The following is a 23,622-nucleotide window of genomic DNA, read 5'->3' on the forward strand; positions in this document are numbered from 1 at the left end:
TTCCGTTGTTGAACTCTTTTGCCACTGGAGATAAAAATTAGGCGGATGTTTTGAAACAAGTTTGGACCTGGGGGATGATGAGAAAAAATTAATGTTTTGCATGCCACAGCGAAAACAAAGATGGCTGTGCAAACAAGACAAGACATAAATTTTCAGGGAATTTTCAAAAAATTAGGTGCGGAAAGTTTTTTATTTGTGACATTTGCAAATCTTTATTTGCAAAATTTACACATGCAAGTTCTTGATGTTGATATTTAGTATAGTAATCAAATAATTCTCTGGGATGATCGTAGATATTACCATGTTATCCCCATTAATTGTTTCTAAAAATGCATATAGTTATATAGAAAATTGAAATACAATGATTCCATGATTTGTTCATTTTAATCCATTTTTTTTATGTGGATATTCTTATTTTTATAAGGCCATAACTTGGAGGAAATTAGAGTAAGAAGTCTTGAAAATCTTCTCTCAAAGTTGGAGCATAATTTAGTATGTGACTCAGACCTGGTCAATGAGCGCCATCTCATGATTAGACTCATTGAGTGGTTTAATTTTCCGAATCCCTCAAAGCAAGGAGATGTGCTTCATCTTCTTTTGAGATTATCAAAGGTAAATAAAAAATGATTGTTTAAAAACACCATTATCTATATATATATATTTATTAAATAAATTATAAGCCTGTTTAAAGTTATTTGTTATCGTAAAATATCTACATTTGCATTTTTTTAAAGCATTCTTCTGCTGCTCAAATTCTCCAAGACATTGGAGCAATTGAATTTCTGAGCCAGTTACGATCAGATGTTCCAAAGTCTTTGCAACCCATAGTTGATCAAATCCTTGAAAACACTATGAGATTGCCAGAGGTGGCAGATGAAACCCTTAGTCCTACCTGTACTTATCAGAGGAGGGGGTTCAGCACAGGCATGTACATTTTAAAGTTGTTTTCAAGGCACCTTAAAGTTTAGCCTGCAGTAAAACAATTTGGTTAGTCCATAAAAAACAAAAGTGCATGGTATACTGAGTTTTTATCGTGAACAATGTCCTTTGAAATGATTTGAATTCATGGAGGCTTATTTTCATAAATTGTCCAAGTTTTGCAAAATTATCATCATTGATGAAAGAATTTTTGAGTATTGATCTTGTTGCACTATGTCATTATTTGTGGGAAAATGGATCCACCATTAAATGTTTGAACTTTGATTTTTTTAGTGTCACAGATAAATGAAAATAAAGATTACAAAAAAGTTTTATGAGTTACTTCAAGTTATTTTACAAGCAATACATGTAAATATGTTTTATAGTTTCAGAAGCAGGAGGAGCACTTACTGCTAGTGATGGGGCCTCTGAAGTGGCTCCATCGCTTACATCTGTCTCAACGCTACCACCTCAGGAATTTATGGATCCCCCACACATAATCACAGGGAGGGAGAATTCTGATGGCTACTTCAAAGACAAAGTTTATCTACTGCAAGAACAACAAAGGGAGAACAATGATGGTAAAGCTTGCCTTAGCTTGGATAATAGTACTTATTCAAGAACAGATTCAAAGGCTTGCACTGTACTTTAAATAATTTTTTTTTCTTATGTAAAAATGTTGAAAAATGTAAACAAAAATTTCTTATGTATATTATTATACATTTCTATAGTGAATAATAACTACATTTTAGGGGTTTTTTTTAGCTATCAGTTTTTATTGTTTTGTACATGCAGGTGTGTCTAATACTTTCCTTGCAACCACCTTCCCTTGGTTAGCTTTGACTTCCACAGACAGACATGTTATTCAGTCAACAAACTCGTAAGTATTGTGGAATATTTTCTTACATACTGTATTTCAAAGAGGAAACAATATACTGTGACCAAGAGGTATAGTGTCTTTTCTCATTATTTCGCCTACAATATAGTGCATTTGCAAAAATCAGACATTTTCAATATTATACAATATTTTGTTAAAATATGTTCAAAGAAACGCATATCTCACAAGTGTGTGAAATAATGGGAAAAGGCTATACATGTACCTCTATCAGAAAAAAATTGTGAATTTTATATTCTACGTGTATGTAAGGAAGAAGATGTAGACCACTATGACTATTAATGATCATTTTAGAATTGTTCTTAAATTATATAATGTTAATAAACAATTTGCAGTTCCTTACAAAGTAGAGAGTCCCATCTTTTGGCTAGTTCCTGTGAATTTCTAAGTGATGTGGTATTTCAAGATTTTCCTGCAGAGATATTTTTACAAAGACCTAATATTGTTCGGGTAAGTGATACATCTGACAATCAAAAGAGTGAAATACAATACATGTGCATTTGCTTATTATGAAAAAGATTAGCAACAGCAAATGGAGCTTAAGTTTTTTACATTACAGAATCTGCTAGGGCTTCTGGGAGCAGTTCCAGATGTTAACACCCACTTGACTATCCATGCAGCCAAAACCCTTGGTGACCTGACCTCTGCTTTGAGGTCAAGGTTAAGATATTATCAAGACCCATCGTTGTTCACGTCAAAGCAAGGTATGAATACTCTGACAGTAGCAAATAAAAACAATCCATTTTTCATGTACATTGAACTGTATACATATGTATTATTTTCGTTAAAAGCCTTTTTCTCAGAAAAGTTGTAACTTATACCAATGACTAATGTATAGTAAGATAAATTCTCAGAATATTTTACAACATACATGTTCTTTTAAATTCTGTTAGTTACCAGTGATATAATAATTATTAAAGATTTTAGTTCGTCTTCCTCTTCACCTTTCTCCAACTCCCCGAGCATACTGTCTAACCAGTCAGGGAGGACCGACAGTCACAGTCCACTGGCAGGGTGGGGAGACACTCGCCCCCGAGGAGATGGGCGGGAAGTTGACTCCTCTTCCTCAGTCAGGTAAATCAAATTTTAAAAATAGTGAAGTCTAAATCATTTTTATTTTTTTTTTTTTTTTTTTTTTTTTTTTTTTAATTTTTTTATTTTTGTTTACACATAAATCCACATACACACATATTTCAGACATATTTCATACATTTCAAGATTCTACATATTGTAATAACTTATTAATCTAAAGAAAACATATTAGCTGTGTAGTGTAAAAACGTGTTTTTTTGAAGAAAAAAATAAATAAATAGATGATAGCAGTAAATGAAAAGAGAAAAAGGGAGAGATACAGAAGAAGATACAAAAATACAAAAGAAAAAAAGGGGGGGGGGGTACATTATCAATATATTTGTTCAAGTCAATATAATTTTAAAAAAAGAAAGAATAGTTTAAGCAATCACAGATGTCATAAAACTTGTTATAATTTCTCACAAATTGTTTGCCAGTGGTTTTCATAATCTGAGTATCTACAGTTTTTCAATAGCATATATTTTTCAAGCAGAATCCTGTTTTTTATTATTTGTTTTACTAATTCAAAACTTAGATGAGGGTTTTTGTTATATTTGGTAGCAAAAATATACCATTTAATAACCATCAATATTAAATTATACATTTTATAGATGCTTTGTTTTAGAAATTTACCAAATAAAACAGATTTCCTATCAAAAACTATGGAAATATCAAATTGATTTAAAAACCATTCTTCAATATTACACCATAGTTCTTTTACATAGAAACATTCATAAAACAGATGATCAATTGTTTCAATATTTGTTTTACAGAAGCTACATAAGGGAGAATCAATTAATTTCAACTTGTGCAGATAATAATTTGTAGGTATAATTCTATGTAAAATTTGATATTGAAGCCAGTTGAGTTTACTTTCTTGGACCGCTTTAAAACAGAGACAGTAGATTCTATTCCATTCTAAATCGGTGAAATTTTCTCCAAGATCTCTCCATCTAATTGATGATGTTATCGGTTCTTTTTTATTTTCAATTAAAATGTTATACATTTCCTTACATCCTTTTGTATTCCTATAAAAAAGATAAATAGAGTTTGGAATTTTAGGTCCATGTTCTTTGCTCATATCTGTATTATCTATGTGTTTTTTTACAGCTTTTTTTAGACCTGCATATTCAATAAAATTTGTATTCACTTTCATGTTATTTAGTATTTCTAAGCTAAGAAAATTCCCATTACAGTCAAATAGATCACTAGTTAGTGTAAACCATTTTTATAATATTAATTCTATTCACCAATTAAACAAAAATAAGAGACATAATATTTTATTTTTTGGCACTTACATGTGATTTTGGATAACATTTTCAAAAAGGAAAAAATTTCAACTTTTTCTTTGACATTATAGGAAGTATTGCATAACAAATATTATTGACATAAAGGATAGCAACAGTAATTACTAAAAAATAAACAAAATTGTCTCAACAAAAGTAGAAGTGTTATTTTAAAGATTTTGAAGTTTTGATTTTCTACATTTGATAGTTCTGCCAATTCCCGCAACTCCAGTGTCAGTATTGGACCTGATGTGACAAATCCAGAGGAGACGGACATTGACGACATGAGATCCTTACAGAGCATGCAGATTACCCTCCCCCAGTACTGCTCCCTGGTCCTGGAGAAGGCAGTCCCCCTCCTCAAGACAGGAGCTGAGGGCGTGGTCACACAGCTCATGTATCTCCTCAACCAGGTGCTGGAAATCCTCACCAGCATTGTTACCATGGAGATCTGGCAAGATGGGTCGTCAAGAGCAAGAGAAATTGTAAGAATTGGGTATATACTGTAAAAGCAGGAATATTTGTCAGGGGTTTAATTTCATTTGTTTTGTTGTCAACTTTTGTCAACATAATTAAATCACTTCAATTAAATTTTTGTTTTAGTGATATGTTGTGTTTGGTAAATTTTGAAATTAAATTAATCCCAAGGAAAAAATTTTATAACATGAGTCAATAAATTTTTAATCTGCTCATGACAATGTCTGCTTCTACAGAAAATACAATTACTGTTTATCCTTTCTGAATATGCTGCATTCAGTGCATGTGCACATAATGACCACTTATTCATAGAAATAATAAAAGTTTTACCTCTAATACCGGTCATATTTCAATCTGTGGTCGCTCAGAGAAGACTATCTGTATTGTAAATCATTTTATTTTTAGAAACAAAGAATGATTCAAAGGTTTGATATCAGAATTTTATTTATATCCTTTTTGCTGTTTTAGGCTGAGAGATTATCAGCAACATTTGAGGCTTTAGGTGATGTGATAAACTATCATCACCATGGGGAGGTAAGCCGCGGGAATCCAGAGAAGGACAAGGGCGACGTTATACAACACAGATTGGCGTTCATAGGAGTCACAGGATTCACCTCCAGACTGCTGAAGCAATTAGTTCCAGTACAGCAGGTAACAATATTTTTTATTTAAATCAAAATTATTCGACATGGAAGCCCAAATATTAACTTAACTGAACTGGGCTGCGTTTTACAAAAGAACTTACGACAAAGTCGTAAATATCTTTAGTCTCATTGATGGATCTTTCATAAACAAAATTTATGAAAAAAACGTTAATTTACAACTATTTTGATTTCTATAATAATGTTTTAACGGCACTAAATTGAAACACTGATTAGTTTGTTATCAATTAGCATCTGTTAATTTGGTCGTAAGTCGTAAGTTCTTTTGTAAAACGCAGCCCTGGTTTTCTTTTTCTTTTGAAAATCACAAATCTTTTCATAAGATGGAAAAAAGACAGCCCTAAGACACATATTTTTAAAATTGTATATTACATGTTTGTCGTTGTTTAAGGAATAGGGATATATTATGATGGCTTTTTTTTCATGAAGGGGAGAAAACTCTTGCCAGCAACTCTGGTTAAGTCTATGGAGTTGGTGATCTTTGATGAAGCGCTGGCTTACAGTTACCCAGACATCCAGATCACAGTCCTGGCCTACATACAGAATCTGAGTCCAGACAAGTACACCCTGTTTGTGGACACGGCCAAGATATCCCAGTCTGTCCAGAAATCATGTCAGTTCCTGATGCTTTGTCAGGAGGAGGTCAGTTAAAAACCTGTCATATCTACATTGTAGGTTGAGGACATGTATTAAAATATACAATTTTCACTTTTAAGTTATTAGAAAATTTATAGAACATCCTGACATCCTAAAGAAAATCTGCATTTACATGTAGATGGTTTAAAATATGAGAACACAAACTTTTTTGTGAAGAAATCTGTGCATTTGTTTGTATGGGAAACTAACATGTTTTTTATAATTAACTTGATTTTTTTTGTGTGTGACAGGCCTACAAAGGAAGCAGTGAGTTGATTGACATGGCAGAAGCTTCAATCCAGAGCCTGCCTTACCACCTCCATCTTCCACTGGTGTCAGAATTTGTCAAACTCTCATCCTCCATGTATGTATCATGAAATGTCCCTTTTCCATGCTTAATGTTGTATGTTGTCAACCTATTGCTATAAATATGAATTACATTTAATGTTCAAAGCTTTAAGGACAAAGAATCTTGTGTAAAATCTTTTGGAAACAGATTTATGAATCAGAATGCAACATATTTATTGGATTTCCACACAGTGTACCTGGTACACCTTTGTCAGTATGATTCAGATTACTGGTAATTCTTCTTCCTGTATGGAGTTTACTCATTTGTTGAGTGTTGTACTCATCATTCTGGTTTTTGGTACTTTCTTTTTCTAAACCTGACGTTGTTTGTTAGTTGTGCCAGAACTTCCCAAGACAAGGCCCTTCAGAACAAGTGTGTGGAGGTCCTGCTGAGGTTTCTGTCTCATCCACTGCCTGAGGTTAAAGAGCAGACCTACAGCACCATCAAACAAGTTGTCAAGGTTAGTTTGCTGTGTCAAGATCTTTTGTCAATTCAGAATAAATGTACTACACTGGCGCACAATTTGTCAAGGATTTTAGAGGTGTTGGTTAAGAATTGTAATAAGTGTTTATACTGTGCACTGTTCATAGATCAATTTGATAAAAATCAAGAAGGCTTTGAAACATGTACACCAAAAGAATACTGCCCTTTTATCAATGTATACTTGTTTGTGGATACCATCATTGCACAAGCTTGTGTAGATTCATGGTGGATCATCCTTATAGTCTTCCTCTTTTTCAGGGCTCCCTCAATGTGAACGAGGCAGCAGACCCCAGCTCTAGAGCCTGCTATCTGTCCCGCTTTCTGTTCAGTTCCGACATTATGTATGAAATCATTGTGTTTGGGTTGAATGACTCTAATCCCAAGGTGAGTGATTGGCCTTGCTCTGGTATAGCAAACATAATCTGTGGATAATACTGTAAATCAACTTTATTTTTATATTAGGCTTGTGATAAACTTGTTTGCAGCAGTGAACTTTTGCAACGAAGTTGAAGTTTATATTAATCAATCATAAGAAGTTTATATTAATCAATCATTAGAGACATTGAATGACTGGTTTGCAACAAGAAATGTTAATGACAATGAGGCTTTTATGTTCTAGCAAAATATTCTCCCAGAAGACTCAAATCTGCTAACAGTATTGGTTAACAAGTGTAACTTTGTGATTGCCTTGTTACACATTGTTAATAGATTCTGATTATTGTATTGTTATGTACCTTTCATGCTGTCTAAATGAAACAAATAACAACTGTTGTGTAACATAGGTGAGCCAGACAGCCTCTGATGTCATCTGCCACATCCTGGACGGTCAGCTGTTGATGACAGAGGATCTATGGAAGGAGGTCCTCAATGCTTTGATGAGGTCACTTCCTGTTTTAGAGGTAGGCAGTCTGAGTCAGATTAGTTTGGAAGAAATGATTGGTAGCATTATGATCTCAAGGCACAAATTAGCATCTTTTTCAGTTTTTGAATACATGTACAGTTATTACAGAAATAATATGATGAAACATTGCAGACATATGTTGATATGGGGACAAAGCTTGGATCCACCCTCCTGTCACTGACTGATCCTACAGAGGTCCAGGCCGAGGGAGGACTAGTGTACTTAGAGAAGCTGAGGGGCTGTCTCAGAATGATGTTTTCTACAGATGTCAGGTAAACCAAGGGACCATCTCAGAAAGAAAACATAGTAAAATTGTTTACACAGAATCAAACTCTACATTTCTTTCTGGTAAAATTGTGTGATTAATTTAGCCAGTTAGATGGTATGCAAGTACAAAGATGTGAACAATGAAGGTGGTATGTATAATGGGAAGGGCAAAATATAAATATTTAACAACAATCAACACAGTAGCCTCTTTATAGAGCAGATAAAAAGTTTTTTATCCATTCATGATAGAATTAACATTTTAATTTTGCATTACAGAGCAAGAGCTGAGGCCTTGAAGCGGTTGGCTTGGTTTCTGTCCAATGAACAAAACAGCAATGAGAAGTTGCCAATATTTGCCTCTTTGGACGTCACAAACTTAACCAGCATTTTCATTGTGGACATGCAGAGGTCTCTAGATGAAGATTTAGGAAGATCTGTATTTCAGGTTAAAGTTTTGATGTTTATATTCTAATAACTTGTACAAAAATAGCTAAAATAAATGTGATATTTAATTGAGACTCAAAGTACTTGTTTGATAATTCTTTTTTATTCTTGTAGATTGATGGAATGAGAAAGGTATATGAAATCTTTAGCTCCTCATCCGTGGACCCCTCAGTGAAGAAGTCGGCAGTGGACCAGCTGGCAATCATCTTACAGGATCACAATCTACACGCCCCGTTCAAAGCGGAAGGAGGGGTGGAAACTGTCCTCAAACACCTGAAGCTGGGTCTGGTCAGAAACGATGACGCTCAGGTAAAAAATAGTGTGTGCTTTCTAATCAGTTGTCAAAAGAACAGGAAAAACAGATGTTCTCTGATGTACTCCAGTGCTTGACAACCGCATGCATTGTTTTACCAATGTAGCAAATAATTATTTGTTTACATTAAAATTGAGAATTTGAATTTTTATTACCGTAGTTATGTTAAAAAGGAATTGGGAAAACAGAACCTGAAACTGTTCAGGCTGGGCATATGATACAGATTTTCTGTCATCTTAACTCTTCTACACTTCACATCTGTATCATAATCTTCTAGCAGGTTTACCAGTAATAACCCGAAACACTTGTTTTGCTTACAGAGTGAATACATACACTACCTCCCTGCCTGTGCAGCTATCCTGAGACCCCTAGTTCACTTTGATTACAAACTGAGACACAGACTCGCTCGAGATCAGGAAGTTTATCTCGTACTACTTAGAGGTAATATTTCAAATATCTTCACATTACTCCTATGCATCCTTTGAGATTTGGTAATCTACATGTAGTTACTTGAGAACTTCATTTCATTGATTAACTTGAATTCCTAAATGTCTTTGTCAAGTTGATTTTGTTTCCGATTTCAGTTGCTTTCCTGCACCAGAGAGATGAGAGAACATGCTATGAAGTTGCTCATATTCTGATATTATTGCTATTTGATGAAGTGGCCAAGTTTGATCTTGGGTAAGAAGAGAAATAAAATTCAATTACCGGTAGATTGATGATAACTGGTAAATTTATTATGTAGATAGTAGATATATTGTAATATATTTAGATAATGAATAAATTTTTGTTAACATTTTTTTTTAGTCATGAAAGTTTTGAATATAGAGTAATTTTAAAAAATGTTATTTTTCAGTGGAGGAACAGTTCCTGTTGTTCATTTCTCCATACCCAGTGTACTGAGGAAAAGGTAGGTACATGTATTTTAAATAGCAGTGAAACATGCTAAAGATTCTTTTAAGGCAAAGCAAGCTGTTACGGCAAGTTTCCATTTTGCCTGTATGATATACTGCTGACGATTTACATGAATATATTCCAGGTGCCGCCTCCCATTCCGCCCAGCTTGTCACCATGACAACAGTCCCCACACGGTGGAACTACCCCTAGATCCTGACCCTGTACAGACAGACAGACCGCTGGAAATGCTACGAATCTCTTGGAACGTGGCTTGGCATGGAGGGATGGAAAAACTATTGAAACATTTGGCTCAGAGCAAAAATAGCAGTCAAAAAGACAAGATGACAGAGTAAGTTTATTTTTGAAGAATAGCAAGAGTTCTGGCAATTTAAACAACTGAAGAATTATGAGATGGAATAATTTTATTTTCAAATTCATATATTTAACTACTTTTAGATTATTCAAAATTGTCAAAATAGTCCTCTAGAATTTGATCTTACTTTCAACTTTTTTCATTTACATTTAACTTGTTTATCTTTCAGATTTTCTCCAAGATTGCAGCTGAGCTTTATAGAGAGGAAAATCGTACAGTGTAGTCATTTAGCAGAGGGGATAAAGCAGACTCTGTACAGTGTGTCTAACGCCACGTCCCACAATGCCGTGAGTGCAGCGCTCGGTCAGCTCCTCAGTTATCTCGTCAACTCTTATGGTTATGAAGGGTCAGAGGTCATGTTCGGTCAAGAGTGGCTGTCCAGCATTGGCAGGTAAGGTTTAATCACAGAAAAAATGAAGATTTAATTTAATTAGAAATTTTCTTACAAATCTATTATAGACAGTTAAATTTTCATCATGGCTATACAATACATGATCAATTAAACAGCATCTAAGAATACAGTATCATAGGCCTGAGCTATGTTAGTGCTCCTAAGGATTTGTTGAATACTTTAGATTCCTAATTACTGTACATGTAAATGCAAGGAATTTACATTTGTGTAAAATCCTGATAAGCATTCATTACAGGTTTCAACAACTTGTTATTGTTTTTTTCTGACAGTTATGACCAATATAATTACCGTAAAACTAAACAGAAGTATAGTGCTTGCTATTTTATATTCTCGTAATTGATATAAAATGTCGTAGTAAAGGGATCAAGTACTTTCGTAAAATAAGGAATCAAGTAGTTCATACAAGATAAATTCTTTTTTCTTCCATTCCATGTGGGGGACTAATGTTCGTGGGTTTCGTAGGTAACCTTTGCCTATGAATTTAGATCCCCACAAACATATATTCAAGCATCAATAATAAATATAAAATTATCAAGAACTTGCTACCAACAAAATTACGTCCCCATGAACCAGGATAATGTTGGCTGTCCACGAACATTTACCCCCACCAATAAAAATGATTCCACAGTAGTTTCACTAATTGTACAAGTCACATTGAAGGAACTTATGTAGTTTAAGTAGTTATGTCACAAAATTGTGTTTGTTATATTTCAAATAAAGGACGGAGTAAAGGTATATTATATTTGAAATATGTTGGATGATGTTTATATAAGTGCTTGGGTAAGCAAAAATATTTTTAGGGGAAAATATTATGGTATTTATTTAGAAACATTTGAGGAAATATTTTAATTTAATTAACATGATGAAAATACTAAATTATGATTTGGTGTCCATGCTGCAATCATGAAATATGAGATAATATTTTTTTGGGGGGGGGGTTTATGACAATGTTACACAAAAAGCAAATCAGTAGCTTCTAGTAACATAGACAGTTTTTAAAATAAGTGCATTTTAAGAATTGTATAGTACTGGTTTATTTATGGTAGGAAAATCGAAATACTGAAAAACAAACAGGCATGTCTTATTGATGATATTACTGACTGTTTGGTGATAGTCAGGTACTTATTGCTGCAGTTTATGACTTAATGAGAAAATTGATAAATGATAGATTATAAGTTGATTAAGAGTACAGATGTAAGCCATGCGAGGCGAATTCTGTAAACCCAAAAAACAAGAAAATGAGTTTTGAAAAAAGAAATTATGAAAAGCTGAATACATACAGGAATTTTAATCAAGTAAATATAGATTTTCAACAAAGGTTTTATGTAAAAAGTTATTTGATATATCAGTAAATTTTCCTTTTGATAAACTGAAATTTTTGGGTTTTTTTTTTGTGTGTTTTGGTTTTGGTTTTTTAATTTTTATTTTTTTATTTATTTATTTTTTTTTTGGGGGGGGGAGGGGGGGTGTGACATTGATGTTAAACAAACTGATACATGTTTTGAAAGAAATTCAACTAAGATTTCTGAAAAAACTTATGTACCCAGTACCTTTTTATTGTAGGTGGGTCAACAGAACAAAATGTCACAACGAATACCGGGGTATTTTATATTAAAAATCAATCTCTTGACAAATTAAATTCTTGGTTATAATTAGAAGGGTAAAGCTAGTGTTTAATGTTGATTGAAAAAAAAAATAAAAAATATAATATTCCCCAGACAGCCCCCAGGGAGGATCGAACTCCCGACCCCTGGTTTACAAGACCAGTGCTCTAACCACTGAGCTATGGAGGCGATGAATGGGAGAGCAAAATATTTGATTATAAAACTTACATAAGTTGACTTTTTATTTTCTTCTAATTCTAAAAAAAATTCAGTACATTGGTATAATATATTCCAATGCCATTCACATTCTCAAAAAAGTTTGACCACAATTATTTTTTTCCTCATATTTTATGGAGTGTTTACACGTTGCCAAGGTCAAGGTTACGGGAGACAACTCTAACAGAATTAATCGCGGTGTGGAAGTTAATACGTGGTCCATTTAAATTATGTTACTGAAAACTGAAACTGCAGATTTTTTTTCTTACTTGAATATATTAGGCCTATAAAATATAACTAAACGCAAACTTAAAAAATAGATAAATTTTGAAAGCTAGGGCCTACCCCCATCCCTAAAAAAAAAAAAAAAAGTAATATAAAAAAAAAAAAAGGAAAAAGTGGTTATTTGAAAGCATAAAATTTTAGGACTATTGCTATAGTCTTACTGAAATGGAAAGAATGTTGACCCAAAAAAATTAACCAAAAAAGGGGGAAAATACAACTTTGTTCAATGCATGATTTGAAAAAAAAGATGATTAGATTATTATTTACTTAAAGGATTTCAAAAAAGCAGAAATTGTTTAAAATGAAGATCCTGTTATTTGCTTTATAATTATCAGTCAGTGAATCAATGAATGGTGTACATGTTTTATTATGTAAAGATTTCAAATTGAAGAAATATGTCAATGAATAGAACATATAGTACTTCATATTTGCTGGCCAAATTGACAATTTGTGTTAACTGATATTGAAGTTCATGACTAACTCCATGACTTTCAAATACCAGTACACAGCCTGGGTAAATACAATCTCATTTTTCAATACAAGTATATGATTTTGGACTTAGTATTACTGTCGGCCTAGAGTAGTTAAAAAAATTCTTTCTACATTCTCAACTGTAGTACATTTATGCCAAAGATTTTCAGTAAATCTGAATATCAAAGATTTCCATTTTTTTTTTTCTAATAGGTTTCTGAAGGTACACCCATCAATGCCTGATGATGAATCACTCCTTCAGGAGGTCCTTCGATTCATCAGTATGGCCCTGAGGCTGTCAGGTGAGGTGACTGAGGGCACCTTGCAGGCCCTGGGTGAGGTCCTATATCAACCATCGGGACCTCTGATTGGCCTGTCTCATAGGACCTCAGTTAGGGGGGAAACCCGAGACGTTCCTGAAAATGTCAACATCAAAAGGTGAGATATTGAATTGAATAGAATATTTCTTCAGGGTATGTACCTTGTTTTAGGGATGATATGTCGATGTAGTTTCAATTTTGAAAGTTCCTGATTTTTAGCCGGGCTCTGCTGAAAGCAGAGTCCTGGCTATAGGCAGGCCAATCAGCAATGTTACTATAAATAGCACAAATAAACAAAAAACCAAACAGCGTCAAGGTAAAGCTTCCGCTATACCAAATAGTTACACAAAGAGCCACGTTTTGTCAAAAGTGTTGGCATTTTGTGTCTTTTTTTAAATTTCGAATGAATTGTCTTTTTTTTTTAGTTTTCTTATTAATAACGTGTTTTTAAAACATTACTATGCATTTTGGACACATACAATGCGCATGAATTTCCATGAACTACTTTGCTGCATGATGAAGAAACGGGGATTGAATATATAATGCTTGTTGCAAAATTCAAGGCAGCAACTGTTGAACTTTTTAACTTCTACTAGACAGACTTATTTTTTGTTTATAGCCGCTTACAAAATTTGGTCGCTCTCTGATGCTTTGCCGACATTAAAAGCATGAGAGAGAGAGAGAGAAAGAGATATATATATATATATATATTTTCAGTCTTTACTACACAATATGCATAAAGACACACCAAAAGAGCCCGGCTTTCAGTACTTCAGTACTTTGATTATGTTAACAGTTTGCAGAGAAATTCTAAATATAGCAGTGTTTTGAAATTGGTAATGTATGATGATTGTGTGTGTTTACCATTTTTTTAGAACCTTGGACAAAGAACTGCTTTCTTTTATCTCGACCTACAACTGTAAACTTCCCTATGTCCTCTGTAGAAGGTAAGATGTCTGTAAACTATTGATTTCTGTAGAAAAAATTAATAAGTTATCTGTTAATTACAAACCTCACTATGTATTTGTAAACTCTAAATTTCTTATGACCTTTTTTAATTCCGGTGCAGTAAATTAGATTGATGATGAAAACAATACTGTTCTGAAGCTTTTACAATTATGTCAATTTGTTTTTCAAACAAATTTTTCACAGACTTAAGTTCCAACAGCTGCGTGGGGACCTCTGTCATCAGCTGTTACAGCGCCTCAACGTAACTGATGCTCCTCACTTCTACAACCTGGCCTCATTGGAGGGAACACTGCAGTGTCTTATGCATGTCACTGCCAGGTACATATCCTGTAGATCAACATTCTAGTCCATCTGCTATCAGAATGTTGCAGGGAATTCTTTTTGTCTTGTGTTGGTAGAAGGTCTTTGTATTTTACTGGTGTTTGAATTGATATTTCAGACCTGGTTGGAGCTCTGAGAGTACAGAACTTGGGGGAGAGGCACTGTGTAGTCAGCTTCTGGCCTGTCTCCTCGAGGTAAGCAGCACTCATATATGATTGGTCCTTAATTCAAAGAATTTGTTCCTTCCTTCCTGCCTAAATATAATGTTAATGTATATGCAAGTAATCATGAATGTTGAATCTGGTTTGAACAGGTTGTGTCTGCCTTTCATATTGGCCGAGGAGGGACCTCAATGTCATACATGGGAAAAGGTGTCACTAAGGCAGCCACCATGTGTCTGAGGCATTTAGCATATGAAATGTCAACTACTGCAGAAAATAAGGTCTGTCTTAAAACTGGTTTAAATTTAAATTAAAAAGTGAAGTTTTTCTGAAGAAAAAAAATATGTGTGAAGGGATATACATGAACAAATCTCAACTCACAGTATAAAGAGAATAGCATTAATGATGTTTTAATGTTTTTTTCAAAATATTTAACAGAAATGGGCCGAGCAGTGGATATATGTACAGCAGAGGGCTGACGGACAGAACAGTGCAGAAGTGGAGGAACACCAGGGCTTGGACTGGTTATTAACTTTGTGGTCCTACCGGGATCCTGAGGTATCGGAAGTCTCTATCTGCGTGTCTTCATATAAGTTTTTGAAAAAGAAAAATTACCAAAGAAAATTGTCAATGGATTCTCATATTTCTCTGTGTTTTTAAGGTGAGAGTAGCTGGACTTGGTATTGGAGTGGCCTTGACCTTAACAGAGAGTGGACGAACAGTGCTGACCTCTCACTGTGTCCACATTCCGGGCGGAGTCTGGGGAGTGGCTTTTAGTATTCTTCTCGACCAATCAGAATGCAGTATGGTCAGACAGCAGGCGGCTTTACTGTTGGTAAACATGACATCGCAACCGATGCCCTGCGGCAGTGTCGAGTTAGAGGAGAATGTGTGGCAGGGACCGGTGGTAGCTGATACTGAGTCCAAGGTCAGTGTGGCCCCACCCCTAACTAACTAACTAACATGAAAAGATGATTCATTCTATTTGTTATAAGAAGTGTTAAATCAGATAAATATAGGAAGATTTCATCATATTGTTGACAAATTCTAGATGTATGAATACCTACCATACATGTAGCTTAAAAGAATTAATCTCATGAGAATTTTTAAATCAGATTTTTAATTGTGAGATTGTACATATACATACCGGTATGTAACATCATCAAAAATACATTATGAATAATATTTTTTATCTTTTTTTTAAGTTATTATATATTTTCAGTGTAATTTATATATATCGTACATGTTATTGAAATTTGCAGGTGTCTCTGGTCGGATTAACTGCCCTCATGGCCTTGCTACACCACAGCCATTTCTACCAGGAAATGCTTGTCGTGTTCACTAACTTCTATGCTCAGCCGACCATTCAGCAAATCTCTGCCACTGAATTGATGATTTCCCCTCATCTGTCGTCTGCTAGCTCAGAATCCACTATGTCTACTTCAGGTAAACCTAACTAAGAAGATGAGAGATTGAAAAGTCAAGTTCATATTAAGAATATATGATGAATTAATTTCAAGTTATATTGAACGATTACTTGTACTGGTACGTAAAGTCATATTTTATAGGGGATAGAATTAATTAATCTGTTAGTTGACTTTCTCATGAGTAATAAAATGTTATTCCCCCTTTTGAGATTAATTTAGGGCCAACAGTTGCTTTTTTTCCCTTCTGTAACATTATATTAAATTTGTTGGGCAATATCTGGTTAATGTCATCTAAAAATTTCATAAGTAAGAATGTGACAATGATCTATACTTGTCAATTTAAGAAAATTGTATGTTAACTAAATTATGCTGTATTTTTCCAAACTATGTAAATTTTGTATTATATATCTACAAAATTAGAAGGATTCACATTCTTGCCTCTCATATTTATATTTGTTACATTTCAGCTGATTTGACATCTGTGAGTCAGCAGGTAAGTTTTTTTTAATTGTTTTGATTTTTCGAATACATGTAAAGTACATGAGTATACCAGAGATGTTAATTCTCAAAATTACTTTTAAAGGGTCAACCAGTGTGGAGTAGAGGTGGTGGAGATTCAAGAGGAAAAATAAAGACTGGCATCAGAAATGTCCAAACAGGTGTGTGTTGCTAGTAAGATTGAGATTTGGGAGCAGGAAACCTTTTTTTAATGTTCTTACATTTTGACTATGCAATGTTGGTAGTAGAAAGCTTTTGTAAATTTTGAGAGTGGATTTACGTGTGTTCTGTAAAGTTTCCCCACACACCTGTTACACCTGTAATACATGTGTAATGTGTTTGTGTATGTGTAGGAGTGGTACAGCAGGTAGCGGACAGCTCTGGGAGCACACTGATGGCAGGAGAGGGAGGAAGTGACATCATCAGTGTAGCAACACCCTCCTTGGTGGCTTCCATATCACAACTTTTACGCAATCTGGTGGTTATAGCACCTGCAGACACATTCACTTGTTTGAAGCGGGACTCTTTTGTGCAGATCCTTATGAAGTAAGAATATAATTACAGTTGCACTTCGATATCTCGAACACTGATATCTCGAATACAATGGATATGTCAAAGTAATTTTGAAGTCCTAACCACTTAAATGTATTTTTTAAGTATTTCACCTTCTATGTCTTGAATGCTCAGATATTTTGAAGTTTTAAACAGTCCCATCTAGTTCGAGATGAAAACTTTGATCTAGTTTGAGATGAGAACTTTGACTGTATATTGTTTAGTGTTCTTGTACCGACACATTTATCTTTAAACTAAATATCTTTGCAAGATAAAATAAATTTTTAAATAAATGAATATGCTTGAAGATTGGTACACACAAATCAATAAAATATGCATGTAGAGAGGAGTATCATCAGTAAATCAAATGGAAAACTTAATTGTACATTACCTTACCAATTATTGATGTAAATAACTCCTTGATTGACTTTGATAGCATGGTGGACACTAACCTACTGGAAGCCTATATGCTTGAGATGGAGGGACACGTGAGCTACGACCAGTACGAGATTGTCTTTGGTGACCTCCTGGAGATGTATGCGTCAGTGATGTCACTGCTTACGGCCTGCGTCGTGTATGACACGCCCACCAGACAGGACATCCTCGCTAACAAGGACTTCATCATGTCTGCCCTGGCTCTGATGACCATCAGATTCCAAGGTATGCATTTACTGTCATGATGGAACTTCTTAATTTTTAAGTAACAGAATTTGTTTCTACATTTATTTTGTGACTAAGGATAATAACCTCAGGTCATCTATAAACTCAAATCTTTTTTTTTTTTTTTTTAAAGAAAATCAATTTCAATATATGGATTGAAAGTAAAAGCTTGTGAACAACTATAAATTACAGTGACTAAGAATTTAATAATAAATTTATATAAAGGTTCCTGTGATGTGGAGTCTAAGCTACAGGAACTGTGGGGAACTGTTCTGTTTTTTTTTGTCACAAACCTACAACTTCAAGGGGCATCAACTCTAGCAGTGGTGACAGAGTGTTTGCCCAAAATATGGACCTCTTTCTCAGGTGAGTGTGTGAAGTTTTATAATGGTGGTTTCTATCACAATTTGGCAATGTTATCCAAGTACACATTTGCAAATTCAATATCATAGCAGTTATATTTATGCATTTGTAGTATAAGATATTAGTACTTGTGGGGAGTGATTCTACTACTTTCCTGTTGTCTTTGAATGGAAAATACTGGTACATATAGTTTGGGAAATTTTTTTTTGAAGGGGGGGGGGGGGGGTTCTGGAAGTGAGTAGATCAGGGGTGTCTCTAAAAATTGAAGTAGAAGGAGGAAGGAGGAAATGAAAAAGTAGAAGGGGGGTCTGGGGGTCTTGCTTATTGCTACATTATGTTTAAATTAATAAAATGCAAAAATAGCCGGGTAATTAAGGCATCATAGGCGGGGGAATTCCCCGCCTCCCAGGTCTTAGAGACAACCCTGGTAGATATAATTAATATTTAAAATTCATGCTGCAGACAACCTGTGTAACATCTTGACAAGGAGGCTGGACTACGGCCATGATCTGTTCTCTAAGTGTCTACAGTTCCTGTCTGCACTGTTCAGTGAAGAAGGCAAACTTCAGGGGAGACAACTAGATCTCTCCAACAGCACCATCACAGATCTCCTGGACTCCGACTTTGGTAATGGTCAACATCCTGAACAGATTTTTTTTTAAGTCATTCAAAGCAAAGACCTTGTGCATGTGCTATGATGTTGATGTATATTTACACGACTTACAAGTTTTCTTGTTGAAATAATATTTATAAATAGTATTTATAGTCTACGGTACCATAGATTCCTAATGAAATGCAAGGAATTAATATTTGCATCAAATTGCGAGAAGCACACTTCACTGCTGTTATTTTTCTGACAGATGTGAACTATATGAAACTAAGATCAATGGATCCTGTTTGCGATAATACACTCTTGTGATTTCTTGCAAAATGAAGGAATCACAGAAAATATTGTGTAAAATAAGGAATCAACAGTAATTCTTTGTATTATAATAAATCTTTCATATGCTGTAGGTAAAGAGGATAAAGAAGAGACTAGCGCTGGTTGTCACCTGTGTAAGGCCCTGGTGCCGGTGTATGAGCAGGCGGTGATACGGACCACTGATCACAAGAACACGGACAGACTCCATTCAGCAGCCGCTCTACGGAACCTCCTGGCAGTAAGCCAAAAGGCCAAGGGCACTGCTCTGCAGAGTAAGATTTTGAGAAATATTTGTTTGATTTTATCAATTTTGTGTACCAAAAATCATGATCAGAAATTTTAGTTTAACAAAATATTGGTTTAACAAAATGTAAATCTTGTTACTCATATAATGGGACTTGAATTGGGCTTATGATATTTATCCTCCCTTTGCAGTGGGCTTTGTAGAAACCACAATAGAAAATATCAAACAGTTGCATTCCAAGATAAATATGGAAGCCTTACAGCTGGGTAAGACTGCGGCAAAGAAGAAGGAAGACGCCCTGGTGCCAGATCTCATCATCACCCTGGATGTGCTCAGGAACCTCCTCTTTATGAACGAAGATGCAAAGGTAATGTTTGATATATGCTTTTAAAAAAATATACAGTAAAACACACTTATAACGAAGTCCCAGGGACGGGCTATTTTACTTCGTTATAAGCGTAACTCTTTATATATCCGTCAAGTTTTCAACATGTAAAAAAGTAACAGGAAATGAAAATCACTTCATTGTAAGCATCAATTCTTAATTAGCGTGTTGGCTATAAGCGTGTTTTACTGTATTAATTTGTTTTAGGAAAGCCCATTAGATTAAAAATATGCACTGGCATGTGAACAGTAAGAAAATTTGATGTACCAGTAATGCATTGTCACATGAAGTTTATTGTGGATATGACTAGAACATTTTTGAAGAAAATGGTTTTAAAGATAACAATTGCTGAACTTTAGAGTTTTATTATATTACTTAGTATCAGATGATGATATGCTGTCATTATTTTCTTCATATTATACTCGTTAAATTGCAAATCTTTATGTAAAAATAAATGATATAATTTATTGTAGATGGCATGCTACCATTCTGGACTGCCAACTGTCATCCACAAGATATGGCCGTGGTGTCAAATGGAACCTCAGTTAATGCTCTCAACTGTCTCATTATTGTCCACTTATGCAGCCAAATGTTTGACAGGTAAACACAACACAGTAGTCTTTGTGAACCATGATTTTGGGCAATGAAAGAGAATGAAATGAAGGAAAATGTTCTAAGGAAAAGCATGCAGCTTTCATATTCATACATATTTTTTTCAGCCACCAGTTCTTTGGCTTACACCTCACCTTCTTCAACATCCACCACACAAAATGCTAGATCTTCGTCCCAGCAGTTGGGGGCTAACTCCTTGGTCCACTGCTTGCTGAAGCTGGCCGGCAGAGACAACATCAAGGAGCCACTACTGAAAGCTCTGTATGGACTGTTGGCTACCCTGGCACTGTCCTCAGAGTGCAGAAATATCATGTTTAAAGTAAGTCAGCTCTTGCAATTTGTTTTGTTATCCTTTACCAAGTATTTAATTTTAGGTACAGTACAAAGGTACTAGGAAATGGAGTTTCCCAGTACAACCAGACTAGCAATAAAATGTTTTGAAATGAAAATACATTATTTTGGTTATGGGACTTAAAGATTAATGAATTTTAAAGTTTTTATTCTGATAAATTCTAAATGTGATTTTTTTTATTGATATACATGTATTAAATATGATTCACATGCTAATTTGTTATTTATTTCTTTTCTAAAGAGTAATTTCTTTAGAGAGTTTTTGGAGTTGAATCCCAGAAAGACAAAGAAGAGTAAACAGGTGAAGAAGATGGAGGTGTACTGGCTGGAGCTGATGCTTAACCTGTCCTTCTCCACGGAGGGCCAGCAGATGATCCTCAAAACAGGAGGTAACCACAATAAACACTGCCCAGTCTAATCCGATCCTCATTGTTAGGCTATACAATCTGGACTGCATTTGGATTTAAATGTTAATGGAAAGAAACACCCAAAACAGTTATCTGCAAATGCGACATAGAATTTGGTCTGTATTTTAAATATGCTTGACTGTTTGATGGAAATGAATTTTGAGAGAGAGAGAGAGAGAGAGAGAGAGAGAGAGAGAGAGAGAGAGAGATGGGAAGGAGATTTTTTTCCTTCCGCTCATGCTGAGTCCAAGAACAAACAAATCTAACTCGAATACTTTTTATCTTGATAATTACGTAAAATATAATTATGTAGTCTATACACAAACAAGAAAATACGGACTTTGAATTATAAGATGGCGTAATGATGTAAAGCACCTGAAAATTTCAATGAGAGAGAGAGAGAGAGAGAGAGAGAGAGAGAGAGAGATTTTGTGAGTAATGTTGATTAAATGTTCCAGACTCTTTAGATGAGCATGATTGCTGTGAATGTGCTTGATTTAATGTTTCAGACTCGGTGGACCTGTTGCTGGACTTTGTGGACTGTGGGAATGGACCTGGCCTGGAGTACTCTGTACTGATCATCAGGAACATGTGCTGTCACTGCAGCAGTAAACCAAAGCTCCTTGCCAATGGTAATTATTGTAACATAAATGAACGTAACCAATGGTAAATCAGTGAGACAAAACGAACAAACATTGAAAGTCTTCAGAAAAATTTATGAAAGAGAAAAAAAATTTGTGTTTTAGGGTAAATTTAGGTTTGTTTGCATTGTAGACAAACTACTTCCTCTTCTGCTGTCATGTCTGGACAAGGATTTTGGGAAGGTCCAGACAATTGCTGCATCAGCACTCCTGGGGCTAGTCTTTAACAACCAAAAGGTAAATCCACTGAGAATGTTATTTAATAGTAGTATACAATTATTTAATGCCTGAGCAGTCAATAGACCAGAATATTTTTCCCGAGGTGCAGGGAACAGCTCAGTATGATCTATTGCCCGAGGCCAACGGCCGAGGGCAATAGATCATACTGAGCTGTTCCCTGCACCAAGGGAAAAAATTCTGGTCTATTGACTGTTCAAGCATTAAATAATTGTTTTATTACCTAATTCCTTTTTTACTTTTCGGGGTTTATAATTTGCATATTGCAGATGGTTTTCGTGCCATTATGCAATATACTAAGATTTTTTTTTCATCTTTTACGTGCACAAAACCTGTTGCATGCATTACAACATCTCAATTTAATATTAGTTTACTCAAAGAAGGGGGAGTCTTCAACCCATTAGATTTTAAATCCATGTAGTCTTTTACCTTATATGAGGCTTTAAAACTGTTGATTATTTGATACTCCATTTTGATAGCATTGAATTTGGTTTCACCAAGTACTAAAAACAGCGTCTATGTAAAGGAATATACATTCCCTGAGAACTATCGAAAGGATGTAACATTAACATACCCTCGTTCTGAAATACGTTGCCGGTCCAATAGATCACAGTCTATTGACCGGCGGTCCAATAGATCGAAGTCTATTGACCGGCGGTCTAATAGATCGCAGTCTATTGACCGGCACTTCAAAATAGACGCAAATATTTAATTTGTAATAAAACAACAAAATCCCTTTGATTAGGTAATAATAATATTTGATATTTATGGACAATTGAAGTTTTTGCAAAGCAAGTGTTTTTTACAAATATAATATGAAAGTTACACGGTACAATAATGCTTCCTTTGAAATTTCAGGCCAAAGTTATGATGAAGAACGCCAACTTGCTGCCAAAACTGCAAGAAATCTTGTCCAACCTGAACAATCTCCAATCAACACCAGAAAAATGTGTGCAAGATTTGACGTCTGTGTTAATAACGGTGTCAGAATGAATAGATTATTGATAAATATATTGTTATTAGATCTTAGTGCTGAACATGGAGGACTTATAAACAGGGAAATTTTTTGTAGTTCAGAGCTTAGCTAGTGAACACACTTTCAGATCTAAAGATTGACTGTGATAAATATTTTATTTATGTGTAGATATGTTTGTATGTAATAAAAACTATATTGACATGAATTAAATAAATAATTATTAAGACACATACAATTTTTATCTTCAATCTCATTCGAAAAAAGGAAAGTTTAACATGTGTAGTAATGGTTTATTATTCCCGAATACAGTCAGTGTTACATGGAAATATTTTGAATTGAGAGGGGTTCCAAAACGGTAGTTATTTTGATACCCGTATGTTAGTACTATCGGCGAACTCTCCACTAATATATAATTATATATTTACCTCCACTAAGTATGATTCCCTCTATTTCTGACAGAAATTAATTGTAATTCATAGCTTTGTTGAAACTGACAGGACTGAAATCTACACGCCCCGTTTATCGATTGGTCGAAACCTTCAGCAATATATAAATAGTGCCTGTTTGGGAGGGTAACAGTTGAAATTGACACCCCGAGAAAACCATTGTCAACCGA

General features: G+C 34.6%; 1 protein-coding gene and 1 non-coding gene across 2 annotated transcripts; one reads left to right on the top strand and one right to left on the bottom strand.

Moving 5' to 3' along the window:
• Window positions 1-30: 30 nt before the first annotated feature.
• LOC128187299 (rotatin-like) lies at window positions 31-23,235 on the top strand. The gene is made up of 45 exons (XM_052857635.1): window positions 31-175; window positions 425-612; window positions 735-924; window positions 1,305-1,499; window positions 1,714-1,798; window positions 2,149-2,263; window positions 2,373-2,517; window positions 2,734-2,887; window positions 4,379-4,655; window positions 5,116-5,298; window positions 5,739-5,951; window positions 6,197-6,309; window positions 6,628-6,754; window positions 7,036-7,161; window positions 7,560-7,676; window positions 7,811-7,950; window positions 8,222-8,390; window positions 8,504-8,698; window positions 9,023-9,143; window positions 9,287-9,383; window positions 9,559-9,612; window positions 9,742-9,948; window positions 10,142-10,363; window positions 13,174-13,398; window positions 14,156-14,227; window positions 14,433-14,567; window positions 14,689-14,764; window positions 14,884-15,012; window positions 15,170-15,289; window positions 15,393-15,659; window positions 15,994-16,177; window positions 16,626-16,651; window positions 16,742-16,817; window positions 17,010-17,202; window positions 17,645-17,868; window positions 18,094-18,234; window positions 18,694-18,858; window positions 19,246-19,425; window positions 19,589-19,764; window positions 20,256-20,382; window positions 20,502-20,713; window positions 20,987-21,134; window positions 21,662-21,784; window positions 21,927-22,030; window positions 22,889-23,235. Exons 1-45 carry the CDS (start codon window positions 121-123, stop codon window positions 23,021-23,023), a joined length of 6,726 nt encoding a protein of 2,241 aa, XP_052713595.1. The 5' UTR covers window positions 31-120; the 3' UTR covers window positions 23,024-23,235.
• On the bottom strand, window positions 12,105-12,177 carry Trnat-ugu (transfer RNA threonine (anticodon UGU)). The gene has a single exon. It is a non-coding gene; the product is annotated as a tRNA-Thr (tRNA).
• Window positions 23,236-23,622: the final 387 nt, after the last annotated feature.

Source organism: Crassostrea angulata, chromosome 6 (genome assembly GCF_025612915.1).
Source record: "Crassostrea angulata isolate pt1a10 chromosome 6, ASM2561291v2, whole genome shotgun sequence".
Taxonomy (NCBI): domain Eukaryota; kingdom Metazoa; phylum Mollusca; class Bivalvia; order Ostreida; family Ostreidae; genus Magallana; species Magallana angulata.

Coding starts and splice junctions, on each gene's coding strand:
- LOC128187299 (XM_052857635.1), top strand. CDS start 121: ATGGCTGTGCAAACAAGACAAGACATAAATTTTCAGGGAATTTTCAAA. Junction 8,391..8,503: donor TAGGAAGATCTGTATTTCAG/GTTAAAGTTTTG, acceptor TTATTCTTGTAG/ATTGATGGAATGAGAAAGGT. Junction 14,765..14,883: donor TTCTGGCCTGTCTCCTCGAG/GTAAGCAGCACT, acceptor TGGTTTGAACAG/GTTGTGTCTGCCTTTCATAT.